The 26,937-nt window shown below is 40.0% G+C and overlaps 1 protein-coding gene across 5 annotated transcripts; it reads left to right on the top strand.

Annotated features, from left to right (window-relative positions):
* Nucleotides 1-1,673: 1,673 nt before the first annotated feature.
* LOC104064788 (trifunctional purine biosynthetic protein adenosine-3-like) lies at nucleotides 1,674-26,895 on the top strand. 5 transcript variants are annotated; one of them, XM_054060554.1, is made up of 24 exons: nucleotides 1,680-1,975; nucleotides 3,730-3,878; nucleotides 4,644-4,739; nucleotides 5,370-5,544; nucleotides 6,755-6,866; nucleotides 7,411-7,470; nucleotides 8,220-8,345; nucleotides 9,016-9,103; nucleotides 10,339-10,424; nucleotides 10,921-11,089; nucleotides 13,160-13,391; nucleotides 13,526-13,620; nucleotides 14,056-14,082; nucleotides 14,332-14,441; nucleotides 16,440-16,638; nucleotides 17,166-17,417; nucleotides 17,714-17,866; nucleotides 19,265-19,471; nucleotides 20,637-20,777; nucleotides 21,075-21,205; nucleotides 23,078-23,219; nucleotides 24,422-24,537; nucleotides 24,985-25,253; nucleotides 25,373-26,895. In XM_054060554.1, exons 2-24 carry the CDS (start codon nucleotides 3,734-3,736, stop codon nucleotides 25,374-25,376), a joined length of 3,135 nt encoding a protein of 1,044 aa, XP_053916529.1. In that variant the 5' UTR covers nucleotides 1,680-1,975; nucleotides 3,730-3,733; the 3' UTR covers nucleotides 25,377-26,895. The 5 variants fall into 5 exon arrangements, with proteins under 5 accessions (XP_053916561.1, XP_053916529.1, XP_053916546.1 ...); XM_054060571.1 differs by lacking the exon at nucleotides 14,056-14,082 and having other exon boundaries at nucleotides 20,640-20,777; nucleotides 24,985-26,895; XM_009567166.2 differs by lacking the exons at nucleotides 1,680-1,975; nucleotides 14,056-14,082 and having other exon boundaries at nucleotides 3,710-3,878; nucleotides 24,985-26,895.
* Nucleotides 26,896-26,937: the final 42 nt, after the last annotated feature.

The following is a 26,937-nucleotide window of genomic DNA, read 5'->3' as shown; positions in this document are numbered from 1 at the left end:
AAAACAATTTGCTTTGTTTTACAGATTCCAGCATTACAGATTACAGTACCAGAAGGGGCTACAAGAAAGCTGAGGAGGGACTTTTTACAAAGGCTTGTAGTGATAGGACTAGGGGCAATGGGTATAGACTGGAGAAAGGCAGATATAGACTAGACATAAGGAAGAATTTCTTCACTGTGGAAGTGGTGAGGCACTGGCACAGGTTGTTCAGGGAGGCTGTGGCTGCCCCGTTCCTGGAGGTGTTCAAGGCCAGGTTGGATGGGGCCTTGGGCAGCCTGGTCTGGTGGGATGTGTTCCTGCCCATGGCAGGGGGGTTAGAATTGGATGATCTTTAAAGTCCCTTCCAACCCAAACTATTCTATGATTCTATGATTATACTCTTGACAGTTCATCCTGTTAGGACTTTCCCAGTATGTTGTCTTGGTGAATACACAACATTGAAATACATTCTTTCAGAGATTTTTCTCTTCTATTCTTTAGATAATGTTTTTCTCCATTTTTTTTTTTTTTTTTTAATTTCAGGCTTGTTTTCCTTAAAAATCAAAATTTTATTATGATTTTTTTAAAGCTTCCACATATATTGTCTTTCTCTGTTGCATATTCAGTTAATTGCCTAAGAAAAAAGTTGGTCAGATAACAGCAATTTAAGTTGGCCTGCTGGAACGAATGCAAGTTTAAATTATCTTCTTCTGGTCAGGCATGTAGCAGAGAGATGTTTCAGGGCTCCACAAATTCTGTTTCTGACCTAAATTGTCACAGCCTCCTGACTATAAAAAACAATCAAAAAATGGATAAAAAGAGAGACAAATTTTATCTTTGTTTTATCTTATAAGAAACAGGACGCTTCTTTCCTTTTGGTTTGCTCTTCAGTCGGTGGTAGAAAATGTGGAACTGTGAGTCTGCAAATCCCAGGCAGTCTACAGGTTCTTAGTTTGTGATGCTTAAGGCTGTCATAGCAAACATGTTTCCTTAAACTGGAATATTCAACTACAGCCTCTATCCAACAGTACACAAGCCCTGAATTCCATAAAAATTTTAAACAAACTTGGCAGATTTCCTTTAAAAATTGTTCTATTGATATGAAAGAAATGGCTTCTGTTTCTGTTAATGTATTTTTTAATTGTTTGTTGTCTGACTTCAAGCCACATGTTTACTATTTAGTGCTATGTTGGGATACATTTATTTTGTTTCCATTAAAGAGTGGTAGCATTGCAAGCCTGCCAAACATTAACCAAACAGTTTAGGCTGTTGAAGAGAATGGTGTGGGACTCAGTGGAGAATTAAATAACACTATATACTTTGTGCCTCTGGCACTGATTGTATTAAATTTCTTCAAAAGGTAGTAATTAGGGGGCGACACAATTCAAATCTGTGCTGGATGTTAAAAGAACCTTTATATATACCTCTAAGGATATGTTCCATTACAAAGAATAGGTCTATGAGGGTTATGTGGGCAGGTTTTAACTATAATGTTTCTGTTTAGCAGTAGACCATGAAAGCTATGTTTTATTTGTACAAGTTGTTGTTGAGACTCTTTACTTGTCAGAGGATATAAAATTGCTCTTAGCATGGGAACTGAGCAATGATCTCAGCTTTTTGATACCACATTGTAGCTTTTTTTTATTTCCCCTACAATTGTTGTAGGACTGATTGGTGGGGAGAAGTTGATTTTGTTGTTAACTAAGGGAAAACGGGCGGAGAGGAGAACGGTCCATGCTGCTGAAGCCTGTGGGAAGGTCCCTGTTGAAGAGTGGTTGACATTAAGGAGATCCTGCTGGGGATCCTCTCAGACAGGAGGATAAAAGGCGACAGGGCAGCATGCAGATCTGTCTGCTCCTTTCATCCTCTCACCCTTACTGCAGGATTTAGGAGATCAAAAATCATTTGGATCAGAAGCAAGAGCTGAAGGAAGAACTTGAATCCCTCTGGAGGACTCCTCAGCCTTTTGCGTGGACAGACAGCAGGGTCTGACAGGGTAAGGGAAGACAATTCAAGACATCCCTTTCTGCAGCCTTTGCTCTGGAACCAGCTGTCTTACCAGCTTTCTTTTCTGTCAGCACATTTTTTACTTGCTTAGCAAAAAATGTTTCTGGTGTCCTCACTAAGGTGTGGAATGGAAATGTGCATTTTTTCCAGAGTAGGAGGCACTCCTAGATTTTGCTGCATTCCTGGTCAGGAACTTTTATTTATTCTGCCTTACAAAACTTCAGTGAACTGTGAAATTGAAATTATATTTAAGGGGAAAAATAATTTTGCTTTTAAATACACTTTGCTTTTTATTAATAGCAGTTGGACTGTAGTGCCTAATGAAACCTTGTAGAGAGCACGTTCATGTCTTTGTTAGAGACAGAGAAGTTGTAACCCTTTACTTTTAAGTCCACAGCAACTTCCTAGTGACTCGAGAATTATTTGTCAAGTAGTGACAAAAAGAAAGACAAAATCTTACATGCTGGATAGTTAGCATGAAGACTTAGGAGAGTCTTTTGCAAGAAAATCAATCTGGAGATTGATAGAGAATAAGCATATACTCTCTGTTTATATGTCTAGAGCACAATAACTAAAACTTAAAATTAGGTTTTCAGATAATCCACAATGGTCTGTAATCCCCAGGGACAGGCTTCTTGAAGTACTTACATTAGAGTTGGACAATTTATTAATTTTGAAAATATATATAGTTACATTTTGTTTTGTTGATACTAGAATAAGATCTCAATACTGTCTCAGGAACTTGAAATGTGATTAGTGGTTTATCACAATTCTGTGAGCATCCTTTCTGAGATATTATACCTCAGTGTCACCAATTAGCTTCTGTTGGTCTTTGGAAGCCATGCAGTGAGCTAAAAACCAGTGGTTATGATTCCTTGGAAAAAGACTGCTGACAAGTTATTTGCAAAGCTGGTGTTTTATGGTGTCTTTAATTTATTATCTATTTCCTGAGTGAGAACTGGCTTATGTCATTAACATCCTCCTTAAAGGTCATGTTCTGGAGTGATTTTTCTTTCTGACATTTGTCCACATTCAGCACATAGGGAAAAATTAAGTTTGCATATGTGACCTATGTTGAGTATGATAATATTTCTGAAATAAATCACAACTAATTTGCCTGAAATATTATTGACCAACTGTTCTAAATGTCAGTGTGCCAGTGAAATTAACAGTTGTTTTTTTATTGAGCATGCTGTTCTGCTGAAGTTACCTTCTTAGCAATAGTCAAAGTATAAAATCTGTTATGAAAGCTGTCTTGGCTGTTTATTGCTGAAGATGTTTACACTCGTAGAAGTTCTTAGATTGGCCACAGTGTTCAATTTGAAATATATATTTGATAAGTTACCTAGAGCATTTGCATGAAATTTTCTGTCCTGTCCCTTGTAGTTGTGCAAAGGACTTTATGAGACCTAGTCATGACAAGCTCGTTTCAGCCTGGATACTTAAAACAGGAAATCTTGACTATGCTGAAACAAGTGGAAAAAATTCTCGGTGATTTCTTTGCTGTCAGTATTGAAACCAAATGTGAATGTTGCATTCATCCAGTCACACTACTGGCAGCATTGTTCAGATGTCTTACGGATATCTTTCTAATGCAAATTGGATTGATACTACTTAGCAAGTGGATTACTATTACTTACCAATTATGAGTCAGAGATATAATGTATGTATTTTTGCTTATTTTTGAATGGGTTTGTACAATAAGTAGGCAGTACTACCCACGATGATTCTGGTTTTGCACAGGTTAATGGCTGATCGGGTGCTTGTGATTGGCAGTGGAGGGAGAGAGCATGCGCTGGCCTGGAAGTTGGCCCAGTCCCCACATGTAAAACACGTGTTTGTGGCTCCAGGAAATGCAGGAACAGCTGACAATGGAAAAATTTCCAATTCAGGTAAAAAGGCAGGGGAGAATAGAATATTGTGCCCTGTAATCAGTAATATGGGTGTTGTAATGGACACAAATGAGATTTGTGTTGTGTCTGTAGGAAATAACTATTATTTTCTTTTACAGGTACCGCTAATTATTTAAGACACTTTTTTTTTTTGCTGTATGTTTTGTTTCTGAATTTTAGAACTGCCTAGTGAAACATCATACTGTACCTATTTTTAGCCTTTCTTAAGACAGCGAGGCTTATATGAGACTGCGTATTTCTATACCCCATCTCTTTCTTCCCACTGTTACGCTTGAATTCACTTACTGATTTCAGCAAAATGTAACAGAAGAATAGAGGCTCAAAGTTATTAGCTTCTGGATAGAGGGTTTTCTGGTGTCTGCCCAGGCTGCTTAGCTAAATTTAGCTACATCGTGCATTGGCATTGAGTAAATATTTGCTCAGATGTTGAAATGGACTGTCCTCATGAACTTACAGCTTTCTTTTTTAAAGACAGAAGCTTTAAAGTTACGTTGGTTACATACATCAAAAAAGATATATTTAATAAGTTAGAAGTGTATATTAAAAGTAGTAGTGCCAATTGGAAATGTTCACTGTTCCTTCTGGACTCTGTTTATTATATTTTTTTCTTACTCTGCCCTTCATGGACTGTTTAATTATTTTAATCATATTTCTTAGGGAGATAGATCAATGACATTCACATCTCCCATCTTTTGTTTAGGTTTTACAGTGGTAACTTAATTAAATTTCTTTTTCTTTTTTCAGCTGTGTTAGTGAGCAATCACACTATTGTTACACAGTTCTGCAAAGATCATAACATTGGACTTGTGTTAGTTGGGCAAGAAGCTCTTTTGGCAGCTGGTAAGGCTGAAATAAATTAACTTGACAGTAAAAATCATCACCTTGAATTCTATTTTAAAATGACCTCTTTTGGATCATAGGACACGCACTGACTTAATTAAACTGAAAAGCAAGAAAATACGGATTATGTTATAACTGTTAATTGTAGTCACTTAGAACATTTGACTTCATAGCTGTATGCTGCTTTTTCTGTGTTAGAAATCAGCAGGGGGAAATCGTTCAGGATCAAGAATCAGTAATGGGTTTGAGTATTTTCATGTCTTCTGCTCTGATTTCCTTTATATAAAGAATTTTCTTGCAACAATGTTACTGTATGCAATGTTACTTAGTAATATGCAGTAAGATCTCCATGTCTTAAATAGTGACCAGAAGTACCAGACAGCCCTAAGGGTAGTCATGGGGTGGTAACTGTGGCAGTGCTTAGTAATGTAAAGACCTGAAGACCTCTTAAAACTAAATGACTAAACAGGTCAAGGGACATGCAGAACCTTATTTTAGTGATGAATTAGATCTCTGAGACAAGGAAAAGTGTAACAGACTGCTGGAATACTTGTGTGGTTTTCCTTTTATCAAAATTACTTGAAGTTTTGAAAGAGATGACTTGGTTCTTTTACTTTGTTTCATAATTAGGGATTGTTGATGACTTGAGAGCAGCAGGAGTTAGGTGTTTTGGACCATCTGCAAAAGCAGCCCAGCTGGCATCCAATACCATTTTTGCCAAAGCCTTTCTGGATCGACATGGGATACCAACAGCAAGATGGAAAGCCTTCACTAATCCCCAGGAAGCTTGTAGGTTTATTATCAGGTAAATATTTTGATACTGGAAACTCCTCTGTGAAGTTTATGCGTGCATTTGGCCTTCGTCCATGATAGTTACCTAGAACTAGGTAACTTTTCAGTGGTTGTTCTACTCAAGTAGCTACTGAATAAATTAGTCTTGTAATTAGAGATGGATGAAAGTGCAGAGAATTTAAACAGGTTGATTTTTCTGTTCACGGATCACAGCTCTTCTTCCATTTGATCAGCTTCTTCAGGATGCTAGTTAGCCATTTAAAGAGTCAGGAATTGTATCAGAGAAAAATGCTTCAATAAATCTTTCTGTAAGGTCAAGAATAATTTCTACACAGACAGATAACAGGAAAATGCTGTCTGTGGAATGATTTGGGAGGGACTGGTCAAATGCTCATAGCTTAAGGAGGATACTCTTATTTCTTTGAGGCTAGGCAGCATCTCTTACATGGAGAGAGAAATGCAGCTACATATCTCTGCAATTGCTTTAAGCGGCAATGCCTCTGAAGTCACTGGGGATCCTCTGGGAGAGTAACTTACCACTGTGGCTATTTTGGTCCACTCTCAGAGCAGCTGCTGTGTTCAGCTGTGCTGGTCTGTGGCTGTATGTCAGATTCACTGACTTCTTGTCTTTGCTGTCACGTGCTACACGTGGTATAATCTAGTGGAACTTCTGTTTTTTTAAAATAAAACCAAACTTTTCACTGACTTTGAGCTGTAACAATGTTTAGTCTGTGTTACTGCTGTGTAGAGAAACAGGCCAGAAACTTGTATGTCTGTAGGCATGCATAAGGCTCAAAAAGGAGAACTGTTTCTCAGGTCGGCACACTGAGATGTGCAGAAAGGGAGCTTTGTGTGAGCCTGCTTTGACTGCTTGTATAAATCTAGGGTTGAGGTTCATCCTAACGTAAATCGTACTGTGGAAAGGAGGACTGAGATGTTGTTTCAGAAAACAGGCTAGTAATGTGTATAATCAGCTCTGCAAAAGGAACGTTTTATTTGACTGTCCACAAGCTGGAGAGAAGTGAATGTACAAAGTTAAACTACATTAATGTTATGCCAGTTTGTTCTTTTTTTTTTCCTTCTGGATTTAGTTCGTGTTTAAGAATAAGTGGAGCAATTCTGGGGATACAGAGTTATCACAGTGTATCTAACATACGCTGTATGTGGAAAACCTAGCTCACCCTTAACCTTTCAACTGTAAACCCTTTTGCTTTCATTTAAAGCACAGATTTTCCTGCATGTGTTGTACGGGCAAGGGGCCCTGCTGCTAGAAAAGAAGTGACTATTGCAACCAGCAAAGAGGAAGCCTGCAGAGCTGTCCAAGAGATTATGCAGGTGGATAAATCTTTAATTAATCAGTGGGAATCCAATTTGTCATGTTCTGTAGCCTGCGAGTTTGTAATTTTAGTCACAGGAAGCAAGTATTTTCAGGATAAACTTGCTCGTTTGATAAGGAATTTCTCTGGGTATCATGCTCAAATTCCTCTTGTGTGCCCCAGAGTGGGCACTGAGCAGGGCTTTGTAGACTTTGTGGCTGAACTCCCATTCCAGCACTGAGTCCTGCTGCCTTGCCTCTCATTTCTTATTGGCTTCACAGGGCCTGATAAAGTTCATTTCAATGTCTCTTCCTTATCCCAAAATGCATTTCTTATTGGCTTCACAGGGCCTGATAAAGTTCATTTCAATGTCTCTTCCTTATCCCAAAATGAGATTCTATTAGCTTTGCTCAACATACCAAAATTCAAGTAATCCATTACGTTTCATACAGGTTGCTTTTTTCAAAAAACAGAAAAAAAGAGAGGATAAAAGAAAATAAAGAGAGGATTTAGCTAGCAGGGGTGGTGCTTGCTAACTGGAGAATTTTTTTATTTTTGTACAGGACAGAATGTTTGGAGAGATGGTTGTTGTTGAAGAACTTCTTCAAGGGGAAGAACTTTCTGTATGTGATCAATGATGTAGTTAAATGCTTTTTTTATTCTTTGGCATTACGCTCTATGCATAAACGCATAAGTATATTGTTTCAAATAAGATTCTTGTTTTATTTGTTTTTTTTAAAATTGTTTTGTATCAGTGTATGTTATCAGTAGAATTTTCTTCTATGTTAGTCATAAAATTGCAGTTATGATGATCTTTTAGGTGGAAAAGATCCTTTTTTCTAAAGTGACCTAAATTTGTATGGACTTTTTCTCGGCAATTCTTGTTACATCAATAATTTTGACCAGGATAAAGTATAATCATGCATATTATATGTGACATAAAAACGGAAAACAAGTTCTTTGTGCAAGATTTGTCCTGCACTGAGAATACTTAATGCTCATTCAGGCTCTGGATCTGCAAACATACACATTTAACTTCAAGCATATGAATAATTCTGTCAAATCAATGAAGACTATTCCCGTGCCTTAAGGTAAGCATGTGTCCATGTGATTGACAGGTCAAGATCTAATTAATCACAAAAGAATTGTTATGAGGGCCACCATTTGTCTCGATTATTTCAAAATGAGAAAGCAAGCTCAATTAATCCTTCAGGTGAGTGGGCTTGCAGCAGAATGAGTGGATCCTATTGCTTTTTGTCTTTGATTCCTAAATTTTCCTGTCAGAACTGAGCCCAGCCTGTGACCAGCCATGTTTACTTCCCTTAGGACAGGACGTTGTCACTGTTTCTGTGTTGTGTGTGTCTCTTAACAGTGCTTGTGTTTCACGGATGGTGTCACTGTTGCCTCAATGCCCCCAGCCCAGGCCCACAAACGATTATTGGATGGTGACCAGGGTCCAAACACTGGAGGGATGGGAGCCTATTGCCCAGTTCCTCAGGTATAGCAGTCCTCCTCAGCCTGCAATAAAGCTGATCACATCTGTGGTTACTATCTCTCCTTTAGTGTCCAGTCTTGTTTTTATCACATAGGCTAGACTTTTTCTGGAACTGATGGGTGCTTTACTTGTTTAGGTGCACTACAGGGCTCAAACTTCCATAATCATTCTTTAGGACTGAATAAACTAGTGTTCTGATGAATGGCCTCTCCTTTACTTGTTCCATTATTCCTAAACTTGGTGTTTCTCTGCATAAGCATCACTGCAAAATTCCCTGTGTACCTGGTGTCCTTGTGTCTTGAACATAACCTTGGATTTCTTGTTGATTCTTAAAGCTGACTGCAGTGTTCTGTATTTGCTGCTCAAGTACATTATTAGTGTGTTTTTCTGTAATTATAGGAACAGTTTTACTGTGTACAGCCCAGGTGGCCAGTGCCTCAAACCTCCTTAAAATTTGCCTTCTAAAGTAAGAACCAACAAAAGATCTTGGGAGACAGAGGATCAGTGTATCTGTCCTTCAGGTAGAAGCACCCTAATGGAAGGACTGCAGTGGTTGGTGGTGGCCGAGCAGAAAACATAGCTGAGGCATTTACTTACCCTAGTCCTTCCAGGTCTTATAAGCTAGTCTCATAAATGTCATCACTGTCTCAATTGGTTTGATGTTGATCATCAGGTTCCAGAAGTTCTTCTAGAGAAAATCAATGATGCTATCCTTCAACATGTTGTTGACAGTATGAGACAAGAAGGAACAGCATATGTAGGTAAGTAAGCATTCAACTGAAAAACAAGGTAAAGTCATATCAAGATTCATTGTTATATCAAGTTTCATTGTTAGAGATTGCTTTTGAATTCCAAATAATAATTGTTTTACAGAAAAAAATAGTTCATCTTTCATGCAGTATTAAGCCTCAGTGGTGTGGCTTATAGCTCTTCCTTTGGAGAGAAAAACTTTGGTCTTTTCTCCATAAAACATACTGTATTTTTATTGAATATTTTTATTGAAAACAGTTGTTACCAGACTCTTTGTAGTTCAGAGTATAATGTGTGCTTAATAATACATAATATATACTTCAGTTTACTCCTATGTGCAGCAATGTTCACTCCTATATGCAGCAGTGCAAGTTGTCTAAACATTTATGTCTTAAGGCTGTTTTGAAAAAGGAAGGCAATGCTCACAGCTGTCACTTAATGCCGATGGCTGCCCTTGGTACTGAACACTGTTGAGATTAAATACAGGTAAAGAGTTGGGTTCCAGTTTGTGATGTGTTCTCTGCTGTTTGGAAGCACTTCTACAATGACCAAATCCATAGGAAGAAAATATTGGGTGTTGAGCTTTTTCAGGATGGTGCTGGAGGACCTGATGCTTTGTGGGATTTAAATTTTCATGCTTGTCATTCTCTGGGTGTTGTTTTTCTGATCATACTATGCAAGGCCTAATTTAGATCATCACATGCATGTATGTGTGTTGAGTAGAAATCACAGCATGCCAACTTCAGCCAGTTTTTGTTCGGCCTTGTTCGTTAGTAGCAGCGGTGAATTTGGGTTTTTTACTTTTCCTGCAATACAGAGTTATAGGTCTACATTTATGCATAATAATAGTGCACTTAATGGTAAGAACATCACAAGGTCTGTGTAATGAATGAGGTCTTACGGGAACTGGTTTTTTTCATCCTGTCAGTTTCTTCTAGTCTCTGAATGCCTGCATTTAGAGAGCTGTAGCAGAAGGCAGAACTCAACTTTATGAGGCAGAGGGGTTACTTTCCATTGTATTCAGTCTAAAATGTGATGCAAAGTTCCTAAGGTTGCTGTATGACACTTTGTTGGTTATTGTGGAATTATTAAGTCTTGCGTATAAGTGCTTGCAGGATTCTTGCTCCTAACTCCTTATGATTTGCAGCAATGCATCTCACATTCCAAAATACTGTGTTGCATTTAAAAGAGTTCTTGAAAAATAAACATTTAAATTAACTTGCTTGACCGTGTTTTTTCTGTCCAGGTGTGTTGCAGACAGGTTTAATGCTCACCAAAGATGGTGTGAAAATTTTAAACTTTAAGTGTCAGTTTGGTGACCCTCAGTGCCAGGTGAGTGAAAGAATGGAAACTTAAACACACTTCATTCTTTTACCTCTGACTGTTACCTTTAGGGAATTGGGTGTGATATAATTGGATTTATGTCTTCCTTCCCCTGAACACACAGATCTGAGTGAGAGTGTTTAGATAATATATGAGTTAACTTAAAATTTTAGCTAGACAGCTTCTGTGAGTTGTTAGTTAAAAAAATTATGTTAAATAGCTGTTGCTCCTTTTTTTTTTTTTCTGGGTAGAATTATACTGTGAGAGGCCTAAATTCATGTTCCTTCTACATAATCTCACATCTTGTGTAAATTTTTTCCTGTTACAAAGAGATGCTGCAAATTAATGTTCACCTATAGATTCCAAATCTACTGCCATAGGGCAATAGATTATTTTCAGTTTGGCATATACGGGTTTTACTCATTAATTGAATTTTCTATAAGCTTAACTTTGAGAAGGCAGCAAAATAAGAATTTACTTATACTACTACAAAAATCTCCTGCAGGTAATTCTTCCACTGCTTAAAAATGATTTTTACGAAGTGATTCAAGCAACAATTGATGGCAAACTCTGCAGCTTCATGCCTGCTTGGTCAGAAAATAGTACAGCAGTGTGTGTGGTCATGGCAAGTCCAGGATACCCAGGAGACTATGACAAAGGCATGGAGGTAACAGGTAACTGCAGTAGGTTTTTTTACTACTTAATTTCAGTGTAGTGCTTCTGTGCTTAGGTTTGTATTAACCTCTTCTCCAAGATAGCTGTACAGCTCTCCTCGGTCCCACCACTCACACTCTATCAGAGTCTGCCTTCATCAGTCCCTCCTTCTTCTTATGGAAGGGATAGCTGTTCAGTAAGATCCTTTAACTGGAATGCATGCCTGTCAAAGTAGCACAGGGGCTAAATGATTAAAATTACATCAAAATTACAACTCTGTCTGTAGCTGGTTGCTGAGATAAGAAGGTGATGGGGCATTATGTCCACTCGGGACAGCTCTGGTGTATCCACGTGAAGTATTTCCACAAACTGTACTGGAAACATGGACCACAGTGTTGTCAGCACATGACTACTTATTGCTGTTTTGATTCCTTGCTGGGAGTCGCGTTATCTTAGCTAATGCCTGACCAGGTGATAAGGGTGAGACTTGACAGCCTATGACCCTTAAAATAGGAGTGGTGCACGCCTCCACCATTATCTTGGTTCCCCCCCTTGTGCCAGCCTTCCAGAATTGTTGCTGTGTACTGCTAATAAGGACCTTTTCTTCACAGGGCTTAAAGGGTTTTGGGGGAGGTGGGCATGAGGGGCATTAGATCAGTATTCATTTTCTGTGTTAAATTTCTTGTGGTTTAATATCTCATTAAGTTTTTTTTTTAAAATGTTTAGAAACAGGAAACATTGCAAGACTATTTCCTTCCCTCTCAGCTACTGGCTTCCCAGTCCAATGCTATACCTTATGTAAAGCAACCCAGACAATTGATCTTGCATTAAGGCCATCTTGTTGAGATTTCTGCAGTCATGTAGTTCTTACCCAGTCTCCTCTTCCAGTTTACTCACTATTTTACTATTTATTTTTAACTTTACTATTTATTTTGTTTTGTTAGCGATAATTTGGGAAACTGCATTTCTGTAACTGTACAGAATCCTTCTGCTAGGGATCTACCTTTCACTAGTCAGACTCAGGAACTCAAGTTGTTTCAAGTTGGTATTCATAACTTTAGAAGTGAGATGGTATGGCCCTGTTGCTTGTTAATCACACACACACACACACACAAAAGACAGTCAAAACAGTGAAATTCAAACCGTATTTTATTATTTTACTCCAGTCTGGGAGTTGTGTGGGTTTGGGGTTTTTTTTCCTGTTTTTCACATTGATCCCTGCATTTTAATATCTTAACAAACGTTTTATCCTTGAGTATTCCTTATAATGTGATGGGAAGGAGTTAAGTTTCCGTTACAGCAAGGGCTGAGGCTCAGCTTTGACCTTGTCAGGCAGCGTAGCACGTTGTACTTTCAGCAAGTATAAAGGTCCTTTTTCTCTTGTTTATAAAATCTCTCTTGCTGATAGCAAGGAGAAAGCTGTGTTTTGTTTTGCTTTTTCCAGGTGATGGCAGCAGTTCTTCCTCTTCCCTTAACCTCTCCTCAGAATATGAATCTAAAAAGCCCTTGAACAATTTTGCTTCCCTCTAACAAGAAAGTACATGGAGACAAATGAAAAGAACAAAATACTTCATTTGTTTTAGCTGTTGGACAGCCACCTGCAAGCATTTGTAGAGCACTGATCGGAGGTGTGATAGGGAATTGTGTGGAGTGGGCATGACAGAACAGCTAGGAAAGAGCTGAGGTAACATTAGCATTAATGGTTTAATATGAGTGAAAGGGGAGAATCCAGGGAGTAAACTCCTATGAATTGTGGTTTCATGCAAGAAAGCCCTGCAAAAATTATTCACAATTACAATATGCAGCATAGCTTTTCCCTGGCACAGAGTGGTTATATGTCCTATTGTGGCTCCTGGATCCTTTATTTCTGTTCCTGTGTGATATGTGTCCTTACTGGATGTCTCATAAGGGAGTCTTAGGGCCAGTGGAGTAAGATACACTTCACTGCTAATGCTGTTTCTCAGAAGAATGTTCAGGTGGGAAGCTTTACTGTTATTCTGCCTTCACTGAAGAAAGGACTTCAATCTTCACTGCTTTGCCAACATAACATGTGATTTAAAATGCTCTGAGAATTCCTTTTGCTTTTGCAGGGCTGCTGCAAGCCAAAGAGTTAGGGCTGCAGGTGTTCCATGCTGGCACAACGCTGAAGGATGGCAGAGTTGTGACAAGTGGTGGCAGAGTCCTCTCCATTACTGCTGTTAAGGAGGACCTGATAAAAGCACTGGGAGAAGCCAACAGGGGTGTAGCGGCTATACGTTTCAAGGGTGCCACTTACAGGAAGGACATTGGCCATCGGGGTATACAGCTTCTCAAACAGTCTCTGTATGTAAGCAAAGGCACTAGCAGAAATAGATGCTAGTCCAAAGTTTTATGTCTATTGTTCCCGTTTGTGTGATGAATGATGTTCTGGGCAGAAACTGTCACTACTGCTGCTAGCATTTCTTTAATCTCTGCAGGGGTCTAATATACAAAGAGAGACGTGTGGAAGCTCTAATCAGTGATGTTTTGTTTCATCAGCTGGAAACATCAGTTGTAAGTGGTACCAGATCAGGTAAGACTGGGAAGAATCTTTGAATTTCCTCAGTATATTCCTTCATTATGGAACAGAAGCTAAGCTTTCCCCCCCAGAAGCTAAGCAATGCATTCTTGGCATTGAAATTGAGCTTGAGAAAATGGGCTGGGGTTTCCACAAAGAAAGAAATCTCTAGTTTCTTTCTCATCATTCCTCTTTTGCTTAATTAAAAAATAGTTTGCTTAACATGGAGATGGTTGCACTTTTCCAAGGTCAGTCTGGTGAACAGAATAGCTCCTGGATTAATGAAACACTTTTGGATGTCACTGGACAGAAGTGATCCTATGAGCTGTATATATGTGTACAACATCAGGCTAACAAGCACTGAACTTGTTATTTGTTCTTCAGACTATGTTCTTTACTCTTAGCAGTTATGTACTGAAGCAAATTTCTTGTTGATTTCTTTCCTCTTAGGAAAAATTAGCTACATAAAGAAAAGAGGTGAGCTGTTAACAGTTTGGTAAAATGTTTAACTTTTGCTATACACAATTCATAGATCACAAGTACAGAATAATAAAGATCTATTTACACCATGAAACGTGACTTTGGGGCTCATGCTTCATGAAGCAGTTTCTGTCAGTGGGCACAGTCTTCTCCAAGAAATCATAATTTGCAGTACTTGCCCTGATGAGTGTTTTGGGTCTTTTTATTTCCCTTAAAAATGATCTTTGACATATTTCTACTTGTCAGGCAGTCATTCAGAAATAGGAGGCTTTGCTGGTTTCTTTGACTTGAAAGCATCTGGTTATGATGATCCTATCTTGGTATCTCAAGCTAAAGGCCTTGGACCTAAACTGCAGGTAACTTGCAACTTGACTGTAGTGAAGCTGATGTTATCCCCCAAGACTGTTTTAAATGCCACAGCCAACTGCACTGTGTGCACCCTTCTGAGCATTGTAAATACATCTCAAGCTCACTGCAATGGTCATTTTAACTTTGTAGATGATAATTTGAGCAAGGCCTGTGCATATGTTATTAAGAATGAGAAGGCTCTGTCTACTTTGTGATGAAATGATAATAAACCAAAATATTTAGTTGAGCACTTGAGGAACTAATAACTAGAATTTGTGATATAAAATAAAGGGTCTGTTGCCTTTGAGAAGCAAAAGAAGAGGGAGTGTTGATAACTGTCAGCTCAATAAATTGTATGCAGAGGTAGCACAATTACCTTGTCAGAGTGCTGAGGAAAAGAAGGATGGAGGAAATAAACATAAGAGAGGAAAAGAAGCCAATAGATAAATAATACTAATTACACAAGAACACATAGGATAAATTGAGGCAGATGGCAGCTTTCAGCCATCTAGAGTAGATGGAGGTCTGAGTCTGCCTTTCACCTGTCAACCACAGCAACTTAACTTGTTTTGAGTTGGTGTTTATACCTTTAATAATATGATACGGTGTGGCTTCCTGCAACAGCAGGAGACCAAACAAAATAATCCAGAAGATCTTTTGCAGTCATACATCCTCAGACACTTCTGAGCACGAAAAAGTGATTGGTACTGGCTCTTGTAATTCTTTGTTCCAACTGCTTGGCAGAGAGACATTACCAACTATGTTTACACACATTGTTCCCAAGACTGTTCCTTGGCCAAAAAATGTTGGCCGATGCCTGTACATATTTTTAGTAGATGAGTGAGAAGGAGATGTTGTAATGCAAAAAGAGACATGGAATGGCTGGTTTCCATAGCACTTCTAGATCCTCCAGTCAGTGAAAGAAATCAGGCTTATAATCCAAACTCAGACTTTGATTAGGTCCTGATCTGATGCCATCTCAAAGCCAGTGATAGCATTTATCTGCAATCTTTCCTCTCCCATCTTTCTGTACTTGGATTTTCTGTGCTTTATAACTATGCTGATAGAGCTGTGTCAGTTGAAAATTCATCCATGCATACGCTGCCTCGGTCCTATTTCAGACTCTGAAGTGGTAGCTGACAGAAATGAATTAAATTGTGTGAACTGGGGCTGTGTACCTACATCAGCCCTTGGCACAAATGGAACTGCTCTGGTGTATCCCTGACAGTGTAGAAACCTCTGCTTGTGATAACATAGTGTCGCTACTTTATAGAAGCCGTGATGTCTGAATCAGATTTCATTGCTTGCAGGATGCAAACACCTTGATAAAACACCTTTTTATAAAAAAAGTAGCCTTCCCGGGGTAAGTAGTGTTACTTTGTGAAAGACCTGTTGTCCAAGGGAGCCTAGAGACCAGGCCCAGGTTGTTGTCTGTGACACAAGATAGCTGAGATCAAAAAACTTCTTTGGGAGAGTGGAATTGAAGACTCTCATTCCCTTTGGACTTGGAGCAGAAGAAAAGTACTCAAGAAATTGTTCCAGTTTTGCTGCCTAGCCCAGTGAAAATAGTAGTCGAACATAAAGCAGAATACATAGTGATGTCTGAGGAGCCTGATTTCATTTTTTTAAATTGCTAGGAATTTCTGTAGGCTGAATATCTTGGGAATTTCAAATTGCTTTTAGACACCTTTTATTCTGGATTTGTGATACTATTCCCAAAAGCAAACAAACAAACAACCCAAAATGACAATTTCTAGGTAGCAGAAGCTAGAATTTGAATTAATGTTTCAAAAAAAAAAAAAACCAAACAGATTTTTCTTTTCTCTGCAGAAAAATGAACTGTTTTCTTTTGATTTAAGCTGTATGATGCACCAGGCTATCTTCTGTGTGTATGTTCTATTGTGATTCTTTTCAGTGAAAAGAAGATTTCTGCTTATTGGACTGATTAATATCTGGGTTTTGTGTATTTTTCATCATCAGTGCTGTATCTCAATGTTTTTTTTCAGATTGCACAAGTATGTAAGAAACACGACACCATAGGTCAGGACCTGGTTGCCATGTGTGTGAATGCCATCCTAGCTCAAGGAGCAGAGCCTCTCTTCTTTTTATACTATTTTGCTTGTGGCAAACTAGATGTTGAAGTGACTGAAACAATCAAAGAAGGAATAGCTGAAGCTTGCAGAAATGCAGGATGCGCTTTCCTGGGTATGAACGCTCCTTTTCTTTGAGATTTGAAGGTTCTGATGTTGAAACAATTACTAGTGAACCAAACTTGGTAGGCAGAATGTGGCATTAGAACAGTTGGTTTCTGTTTGGTGTAAAAAAACAGTCTAACATTTGGGTTTAAACTCTTCCTTATCTCCAAAATGAGTCAGCATTTTTCAACTATTCATGCATTTCGATCCTGATTCTTGCTTATTTATCCTTGCACAAAAAAAGAGAAAAACAGAATGCCTGTTAATATGTTTTTATTCCCTCTCTGATATCTGGACATTGCAGGGAGATGCCAGGTTAGTAGCATGGAATGGGGAAAAAAGTCTTTCATTAACTTCACGAAGCTTTGTTTTGTTGAAGTTTTGAGGTGAGAAAACAAGAGGGAATGAATGCACTGCTTAGGCTATGTGTCTCTGCAACTTTCTTGGGTACGTTGCTTATTTTAGGATGCTGTAAACTTAAAGTTAACAATCAAAAATGTTTACAGCTGGTGCTGACTGCTTTCTCTCCCCACTTAGGCAGGGAGATGGCTGAGGTGACCGGCACGTATTCTTCTGGAGAGTATGATTTGGCTGGCTTTGTGGTTGGCGCAGTTGAGCGAGGGCAGATGCTTCTGCAGCTGCAGAGAGCTGATGAGGAGGATGTGCTTGTTGGACTGGCCTCTTCTGGGATTCATGGCCGTGGCTTTAGCATCATAAGGAAGATTCTCTTAATGTCCTCCTTACACTACTCCTCACCAGCACCAGGCAGTTGTGGTGAAAAGACTCTAGGTACAATATCATTCTTTTCAAAAACGAACCTGCAAATGAATTAATTGTGTTCAGACATTTTCATAAGTAGGTGCTGCCAAGGGTTGTTTACTTCAGGATGGGTTAGGGCTAGTCCGTCTTTGGGGTAGGTACGTGGGCTTGCTTCCACAGTTTTGGAAGAGTGGGACAGCATTTTTTTTTGCATCCCAAGGCAGTCTGCCACAAAGATTAGAAAGAAACCTGTTCAGAGAAGTATTCCAAATAAATACCTAATGACCTTTTAAAAAAATTGATGGAATTGACAATTCTGTTTGCAGGAGATATATTGCTGAACCCATCAAAAATGTACAGTCCATCTTTGCTGCCCATTCTTCGCTCAGGGCACGTGAAGGCTTTTGCCTTCATTGCTGAGGAAGGGTTGGTGGAAGGCATCTCCAGAATCCTGCCAGAACATGTCGGTGCTGTCCTAGGTAAATATCAAAGGTGTCTGTTTCTATTTGACAAAATTTATGTACGCTATGGACTTGACTTTTCAGCTTCAGTTATAGAGATATTCAGGAATCTATGTGTCTACATAGTTGGAGACCTAATAACCTGAAGTCAATGCCTTTCCAAAGAGCCTGCCAAAAACAATCCTATTTCAAGTAAGCATCAGCTGATGAGCACCGCTTTCTCACTGGAGAAGGGAAATGTAAGGAAAGTTTGAAGGCAGCTTATCTCTAGGAAAAAAAGGTGTTTGAGAAAATTGTGTGTTCTTCAAGACATTTCTCCATACTAAACATTTTTGACCAAACAGTGAAGCTTGTAGAGAGAAATAATATGCCTGATTTGCTTCACAGTATGTATACGCACACACATATATATCGAATACATTTTATGGTAGGTGGTAGCTTCCCCACAAGAGATTAGCATTTGAGATCTGTAAGTAAAGTAGAACTTTTTCCGTTGAAGCCAAAATTGGGCAAATTATTTGAAAGTTCAAAATATTAAAGAAAACCATATTCATGCAAGTCCAGAAATATTTTGGGGAGAGAGGGAGGAAGGTATCTGTCTGTATTTATCTAGAATGAAATTAGAAAGGGAAGAAATAAGCCCAGTTAACTAAGGTGGTGCCCAGCTTGCTTGCCAGTGCCTGGAACTACAGCCGAGATAACAAGCTCATGGATTGTTAGTTTTCCGAAATGTAATTGAGATGCTAAGCTTTCCACAGAAAGCTTAAGGCCATGCCTGCCTGAGTAGGATCACTGTGAAAGCCCATCCATGCTTCTCATGTGTGTGTAGAACACTCAGCCCTGTTACAGTCTGCCTATCAATGCATCTAATTATCCACTCTTATAGGGCTTATTGATTCTTTGCAACAGCAAACCAGGTTCTGCTTAAGTAGTCCAATAAACCCAGGAAATTATTTGTCCCACGGCTGCTTTATCTCTTAAAGAAGAAACGTAAGTCATCTGTAGCTTTCTTCTTCTGGCTGATGAGGGATGAATAAATCTTAATTCACCATCATGTCCCACATGTTCTTATTAGAAAGCCTAGAGCAGACTTGGCTCACACAAATTATGGCTAGAAAGCTCTTGCTAAACAGCACCTATTAAGCTGACTGGAAGCTGGGGTAACGAGCATGTTTAAAATCGTAAGAATTAGTCTATATCAGCTCTTGTAATAACTTCCATCCCACAACTATTTTTCCTCCGGTTTTCCTTTCCCCTTTCCCTGGGAATGGAGGGAAGGGGATTTGGGATTCTAGCTGCTTGGTTTTAGCTGCCAAAATTGGCTGGAGCTAAACCATGATATGTTGTCACTGTATATAACAAAAGAAGAGTAGCAAACATTTGTGATGACGATGTACAAATTTCAATCATTTCCAGATGCTCTCAGCTGGAAGATTCCCGAAATCTTTTGCTGGATTTACAGAGAGGGAAACCTCTCAGAGGAGGAGATGGTTCAGACATTTCACTGTGGGATCGGTGCAGTCTTGGTTGTGCAGAAAGACCTGGGTCAGCATGTTCTTAAGGACATACAGAGACACGAGGAAGCTTGGCTGATTGGGAAAGTTGCTGCCCCTTGTCACACAGGTTAGCAGGTGTCATAATGGGAAATGAAGACACAAAAATTAAAGCGAGTATGGTTCAATTTGAGGTGTAACAGATTTACCTGTCTCATTTCAGAGAGGTTTCAGAGAATGCATTATTTAATTTGATACAGTGTAAACTGCTTCAGAGTGTGATTCTGTGAAGTGCAAGCAACTCTTGGGATATACCATTTGTCCTCAGTTCTGAAGGTTCTGAGGAAACTCCCTACTGCAAAGATTGTGTAGTTCACGTTTTTTTGCTGTCCTTTCACCAGGCTGGAAGCTACTTAACACCATCCATCTAGATTTCATTATTAAACGCAGTGAGAAGTGATTGTCTTATTCAGAGTGACAGAACTTGAATGGTGTCTTACCTAAGTACCTTCTTGGGACTTGAGTAGACGAGTAAATCCCTCTGATGACTGTCTGTAAGGGGTCAAACATTATTTAGTTGATTATATTTTACCACAATCATGGTAATCAACCCACCTCCTTTCCAACCCCTTCCCTACTCACAAGGATCCTGTGTATAGATTGAGGATAGGCCACAACTATGTACACTCATATGTGATGGTGAGTCTTCATTCTGGTATGTCCATTGCTTGACATACAGCAAGGCATGGCCTGGAATCCCTCTGGAAACCAAACACTTTGGTTTGGGCAGCCAAAATGCAACCTCAGCTCTGTCAACATCATCTTCAGGTTTTTTGCAAAGTGCAAGAAAGAGGAAGACAAGCGTAGAAGATGGGGATAATCCTTGAAAAACTATGCCATACTTTGGCTTTTGGAGACAGTTCTGTGAGTGAGTAACACAAAAGGGATCAGCACAACTAGTGTGATTTGGTTTTGTTCAAGTAACATATGTTTTTATAGTTCAGTTAGTGGTAGGATAAATTAATTGCGAGAAAAACTGTAAATACAATTGGAAGTCCAAACTATTTCTGTCCCAAAGGAGGGGGGGAAAAAGCACTAAGTAAAACCCAGAAAAAAGTCAATAAGCTCTAAAAACCAACTGAAAAAATGTCTCAAGACAAGTTTGACTTATTTTTTGCAATAACTTGTTTTTCTCGCAATTGAAACTTATTACTAATAAACTATACAAAGAAAACTTAGATGGGAAAGTAAAATCTAAGGTATTTTACTTTTAACTTCTTCCTTACTATTTGGAGGAGGTTCTCACATCAAAGTCGAGAATCTCCTTGAAGCTCTGCAGCTGAGCAGCCCCCAGCACCTGCTGAACACTGTTGTCGAGAGTCAAAACCAACCCAGAAAAAACAAAGTTAAAGTAGCTGTTCTCATCTCTGGAACAGGTGAGCTTTCATTTATCATCACACAGAGAAAAGTCCTTACAAAGGAGAGGTTGAATTCAGCCCCGATACAAGTGCATCCACCTTGCCTATTTTGCAGGACAGTCTTTGCAGCCCTCTAAAAGCAATGCTGACTGGAAGTCAAGAAGTTGTATTGTACTGTTTAACAAATGAGCTTTATTAGTGCACACATTCTTCAGTCGTCTTCTATTTGAGCAGTTGTTGAAAACAATGTTTTTGTTAGATAAACAGAACTGAGAGCCAGTTCTCAGTTTCATGTTTGCTTTCTCTTTATTTGAGGCACAAACCTTGCTGCGCTCATCAGTTACGCAAAAGAGCCAGGCAGTTGTGCTCAAGTTGTCCTTGTCATCTCCAACAAGTCTGGTGTGGAAGAACTACGAAATGCAGCCCGGGCTGGAATCCCCACCAGGGTAAAGACACCCATTTTTCCTTTTTGTCACCACCACACAGCTACTGAGTCTGTAGGTGTTTTATGAAATGCTTGGTAAGCATTCGTGTCTCACTTTTCTGTAAAGCTTTTAAGTGGATGGAGCACAAAGCAGTCAAAGTCATCAGTAGTGGCAGAGCTGAAAACTGCATGGACAGTGCTCACTGGACTCTATGTCTTTCCCACCTCTTCAGTGAGTGCTACAGTCCAGAGTTAGGAAGGGACTTCAAATTGCAAGTGCTTTGATGATTTGAGTCTGAGACTGTAGCCAATGCAGCTTCAAGCTTTAATTGAAATCAGTTAGACTTCAGGCTCTGTGAAACACGTAGAATCACAGAATCATTTAGGTTGGATAAGACCCTTAAAATCATCAAGCCCAACCATAAAACCTAACACTCCAAGTCCACCAATAAACCACGCCCCTAAGTGCCATATCTTCACATCTTTCAAATGCCTCCAGGGATGGTGACTCACCCACTTCCTTGGGCAGCCTGTGCCAGTGCTTGACTACACTTTCAGTGAAGAAATTTTTTCCTAATACTCAGTCTAAACCTTCCCTGGTGCAACTTGAGGCCATTCCCTCTTGTCTTATCACTTGCTACTTGGGGGAGTAGACTAACACCCACCTCCTTACACCCACCTTTCAGGCAGTTGTAGGCATTAATGAGGTCTCCCCTCAGCTTCCTTTTTTCCAGACTGAACAGCCCCAGTTCCCTCAGCCACCTCTCATAAGACTTGTGCTCCAGACCCTTCACCAGCTTCATTTCCCTTCTTCGGACGCAATCTAGCACCAACATAAGCGTGTTATCTCCATGGCTCATCCCTCCTTAGAAGGACCTTTCTCTCATATTGTACACCCATCACTTTCAGCAGCACCATATGAATGTCTTCTCCTGCCTGTGGTCAGTAGACTAGCCCTATGTTATGGAAACTTTTGGTGGTTTGTTTCCTAAACCAAGAAAACCAGAGTAACGTCATGTCCTGGTATTTGTCAAAGTATGCATTGTGGCTTTTGGAAACATTCAGCAACTTGGGATTTTACATGCAGCCCACCAGGAATTCTTCCTTCTAACATTTAATGATTTTGAGCAGTTAGCATACTTGTACGGCTACACACAGATGGGAATATATAGTTAGAGGGCCTCCATGCGTTAAAAACTTCTCAGCAAGCTTCCTCAGCAGCTGAGTTGGATTCAGGTTACTTTTTTTCTGGGACTGTAAAGACTCTGTGTAAAAAAAATTAAGTCAAAATAAATTCACATATTCATAGGCAAGAGCGTTGTAGCTTTGTTAGTCCCTTTTTTGAATGTCTTCATGGACAGAGTCAGGAACCAACACTTACCTTGGGAAGTAGAGCTGAGAACTGAGGTAGAACAAGACTTGACTCCTCCCCTTACACAGACTATCTGGCCGTTTTTTTTCTCTTTTTGGATAAGTTCATAACTTGGTGTTGTCAATGAGTCATTACTATTTTTACATTAGTCATTGGCTGGACATTCTGGAGTAAGAGATACCTTCATTAAGAGGTATCTTTCCCTTATTTCCCTCTACACCACATTACCCACATGTTTCTCAATTCACAGGTGGCTTCTCTATGTGCAGAGTGTCTATGCCTCCTAGAAAGTCCCTGTATGAAACAGGTTAACTAGCAAGTGACTGGAGTGTTCCCAGAGATGTTTGTATGAATGTAAAAAATCACAAATATTGTGGATAATATACAGACTCATAACTTTTAAATCCTCAAATGTCCTGGAATGAATCCATTTTGCTTTCCCTTTTTGCCCAGGTAGCTGCTCTCATGCACCCAAAGTTATTGTTTCCTTAATATGACTTTTGATCTGTTTCAATGTTTTAGGTGATTGATCATAAGTTGTATGGGAGTCGCTCTGAATTTGACAGCACAATTGACCGAGTTCTTGAAGAGTTCGCTGTTGAATTAATATGTCTTTCAGGATTTATGAGAGTTTTGTCTAGTCCTTTTCTCAGAAAATGGAAAGGTAAGAAATGGTGACTGTGAAAGAGGAATTAGAATAGGGATACTTGGTCTCACCAGAATTACACAGTAGTAGTTCTTTGTCTTTTGGTAAAATCTCTCCCAGCTGACACTGAGGACTATGTGTAAACCAGTGGGGCTGCCCTATGCTTTCATTTGTTCCAGCTAGTGGGACTGTGCTGGGATTCTGACTGTGCATTGGCAGAGGAATGCCTTGTGCTGGCATAATGAGTAACAAGGGGGCAAAATCAGGAGTAACAGAGCTGGTCTACCTTCTTGCTGGGAAGGAGGAATGCCTGCAGAGCAGTCAGTTTAGTTCTGTCTGCAGTAGGGGACAGGTAGCATAACTGCGCCATTTCTCAAGTAGTTGGGCTGGGGAGTTGTGCTGAACTTACTCCTTGCAGCTGTTACTCAGAGAAAAATGGGAGAGAAATTGATTTCTCAGTTCATCTCTCTCCTCTGTTGCCCTTAGGGCTGCACAGCATAGCACTGCTCTGGACTGTGTGCTGGAAATATGGCCATATACAGCCAATACATCTGAGTGAGTGTGGCTGTGCTGCGGGGCAGAGTTTTCTTTAGACGCATTCCAGACCAGCGGAGGGGGGAAGTGCACACTTCTCTTTCCTGCTGGCTCTGGGTGCCAAGTGCCAGCTCCCGTGACCTTGCTCAGAAGTTACTCATTATACAGCTTGCGCTTGGACAGGCTCGTTTGGAAGTGATATCTCCCACAAAAATCACTTCCATCTAAGCAGTGACTCTGCATGAAGCTGCAGTATGAAGTTTACTTCCAAATCCCTCATCTGCAGCATGAGGGCTGGTCACTTGGGAGAGGACATACTTGCAACTCCGTCTGTCCATCCACAGACACAAAACCAAATGAAGCCCTTGGCCTTAACTGCTTGTCTGGCTATCAATAAAGCCAGCACACCATCCCCAGTGTTCCTGGAAGAGCAGTACTTCCTCAGATCTGAGCAGCATTTCCTCTGCTTTCCTTAGAGATCGTAACATTATGTGTATTTTGTGCTTTTTAACCTGAATCTGAACATGCCTTTTTATGTTCTGGCTGCAGCTGAGACCATTTAGACCATGAGAGTAGTGCGGAATGCTCTTGGTTTGAACTGATGATCGCATCTCACTTTTAATTTTTTTAAAGGGAATTAAGTTTAAATTGATTTTTTTTTTCTCTGCTGTCACACTGATGCCCAGGGAAAATTCTGAATGCTTCCCCATCACTTTTCCCACCAATCAAGGATGGAAATGCCCATCAGCAAGCCTTGCATAGTGGATTCAAAGTCACAGGCTGCACTGTGCATTTTGTCCTGGTAAGTGTCCTCTTGCCTAATATTGAGTAAGTTAGGAAAAGGAATTTGTGTTTTTCTTTTCTTTTTAAAGGCAGAAACGAGGAGGTAGCACGAATGTGTGGAAATTTTGGGGTTGTTACCAGTAAAAACAGGAAGATTAGGGATTACACTGTATTTGGGTTCTTGAGGTCCCGTCTTCTTTCATACAGTGTCTCCTGCCCTTGACAGACTGCCTTCTGATGTTCCAGCCCATGTCTCTCTTCCTGCTGTAGACCCTAATGTAATGTAGCTACCCCTAATGGAGGTTGTAAGCCTTTCTGGATGTACTTTCAGCCTCCTGCACACATCTATTGCTGTGCTTGCTGTGATCTCTCATGAGACTTTCTCTGCTTCATCTGCGTCATCCATAATCCTTCCTCAGACTGTTAACTGGCCCTTTCTGAAAGATTGCCAATATCCCTGTTTTAGGAGGAATCTAGTCCGAAAGCAGTGATCCACCAGGAGCCGGTGTCAGTGAAGGCAGATGACACTGAGGAGATGCTGTCAGAAAGAGTTAAAGAAGCCGAGTGTCGGGCTTTTCCCATCGCTCTGCAGCTGGTGGCCAGTGGAGCAGTGCAGTTAGGAGCTGATGGTAAAACCTACTGGAAACAGGAGAGCCAAAGTCTCTGTCTTCAAGAAGAGAAGAGAGACTGCATGTCCTCTTTTGTGGCCATGGAGCCTCAAGAAACCGATGTGGTGTAAGCAGCTTGCTCTGCCCATCTTTCTCTCCTCCCTCCTCCTTCTTGCCCTCGATCTGTTAAAAAGCTCCAGTTAAAAAGTCTAATTTTTTTCTTTGATTTTTGTTTTTGATGCGTAGCTAGCAGTGTTTCAGTAGTTCAGGAGGGGAGAAAAATTCAGTTGCTTCTCACAAGCTCTGCCATTTATGTACGGAAATCTGTACTTGGCTCTTGCACTCCAATGAGTGGAGCAAGGGACGTGTACTTTTCACGATCTGGAAGGAACAGGAAGAACTGTGACAAAGCAAGATTAACAAATATTTGGTATGTATGGATAACTTTTATGAATTAGAATCATAGCTTAGAATCATAGAATCACTTGGTTGGAGAAGACTTCTGAGATCACCAAGTCCACTACGAAACTATATCCCTGAGCACTTCATCTCCTCGTCTTTTAAACGCCTCCAGGGATGGTGACCCAATCATCAATAACCCTTTCAGTGAATAATTTTTTCCTGATGTCCAGTCTGAACCTCCCTTGGCACAACTTGAGGCTGTTCCCTCTTGTCCTATCACCTGTCACTCGGGAGAAGAGACTAACACTCGCCTCACTAGACCCTTCTTTCAGGCAGTTGTAAAGAGTGATGAGGTCTACCCTCAGCCTCCATTTCTCCAGACAGAACAACCCCAGTTCCCTCAGATACCTCTCATAAGGCTTGTGCTCCAGCCCCTTCACCAGCTTTGTTGCCACGTTTAGTTTGCTTTTGATCTGTTCTAACTGTGTAGTAACTTCCCGTTGTATGTTATTTGAATTGCACAGCACAGCACGCATGACAAAATGTTCCAAGATTAACAAATAAAATGTTAAAAGAGAAGAGAGTGCCAGTTATTGTGCTCTTATGGGTATCCAGATGATCACCACAGTATCAAACAACTCTTTCTCTAATTGTGTTCCTGACATCCCTCTGAGATTGTGTGGATAGTCTGTTAATCTATGTATTCTTTTCACAGAGTGGTAATTGAAGCAAAGCCATCCCGGATTCAGTTCACAATGAAATTTCTTTTTATGCATTTGTAGACATAGAGATAGGTGCTTAAATCCTATTTGTCATCAGTCTTAGATGGCAACTATACCTGAGTCTTCCTCAGGCTGCCTGTGATGGATCAGGGTATTGGAAGTGGAGCGCCCAGTCTTCTGATGTTGGCTTTTCTGGCAGCGATCAAACTGCTTTTATCAATAATGTTGTATTTATTAACTGTACAGGTAGCAGTTTCACCTCTAGTAGTCTTACTTCTTCCAGCGTCTGAGGTAATTTAAGTACAGTTTCTTCTGACTTGTAAAATGTTTGCTTTGTCTCGGCGAAAGCCCTGAACTTGTGCAGGCTGAAGCCCTGCCAGAGCTGGATGCTTTCTGCATCTTTTACATTCTCCCTGAGACAGACTGGATTCCAGGCCTTGGCGGGCAGCTTGGCTGCGGGGGGAGGGCAGCTTGGTGAACAAAAACCCTGGAATGAAGACTTAGCTTTTATTTTTTGCCCTTTACAAGCAAATTAACTTTGACCATATCCATTTTCTTCTGTACTTGCTTGAGCTTTATCTTCGGTGACAAATGATGACGGGAATAGTTTGTCAGCAAGTTTCTCCATCACAGAGCATGTGACCACTAAACCAGTGAGGTCGCTGCACTCTGCAGATCCGCACTGAA

Source organism: Cuculus canorus, chromosome 1 (assembly GCF_017976375.1).
Source record: "Cuculus canorus isolate bCucCan1 chromosome 1, bCucCan1.pri, whole genome shotgun sequence".
Taxonomy (NCBI): Eukaryota; Metazoa; Chordata; class Aves; order Cuculiformes; family Cuculidae; genus Cuculus; species Cuculus canorus.
Note: the sequence above shows the minus strand (reverse complement) of the source record. Positions and strands in the feature narration are given on the sequence as shown.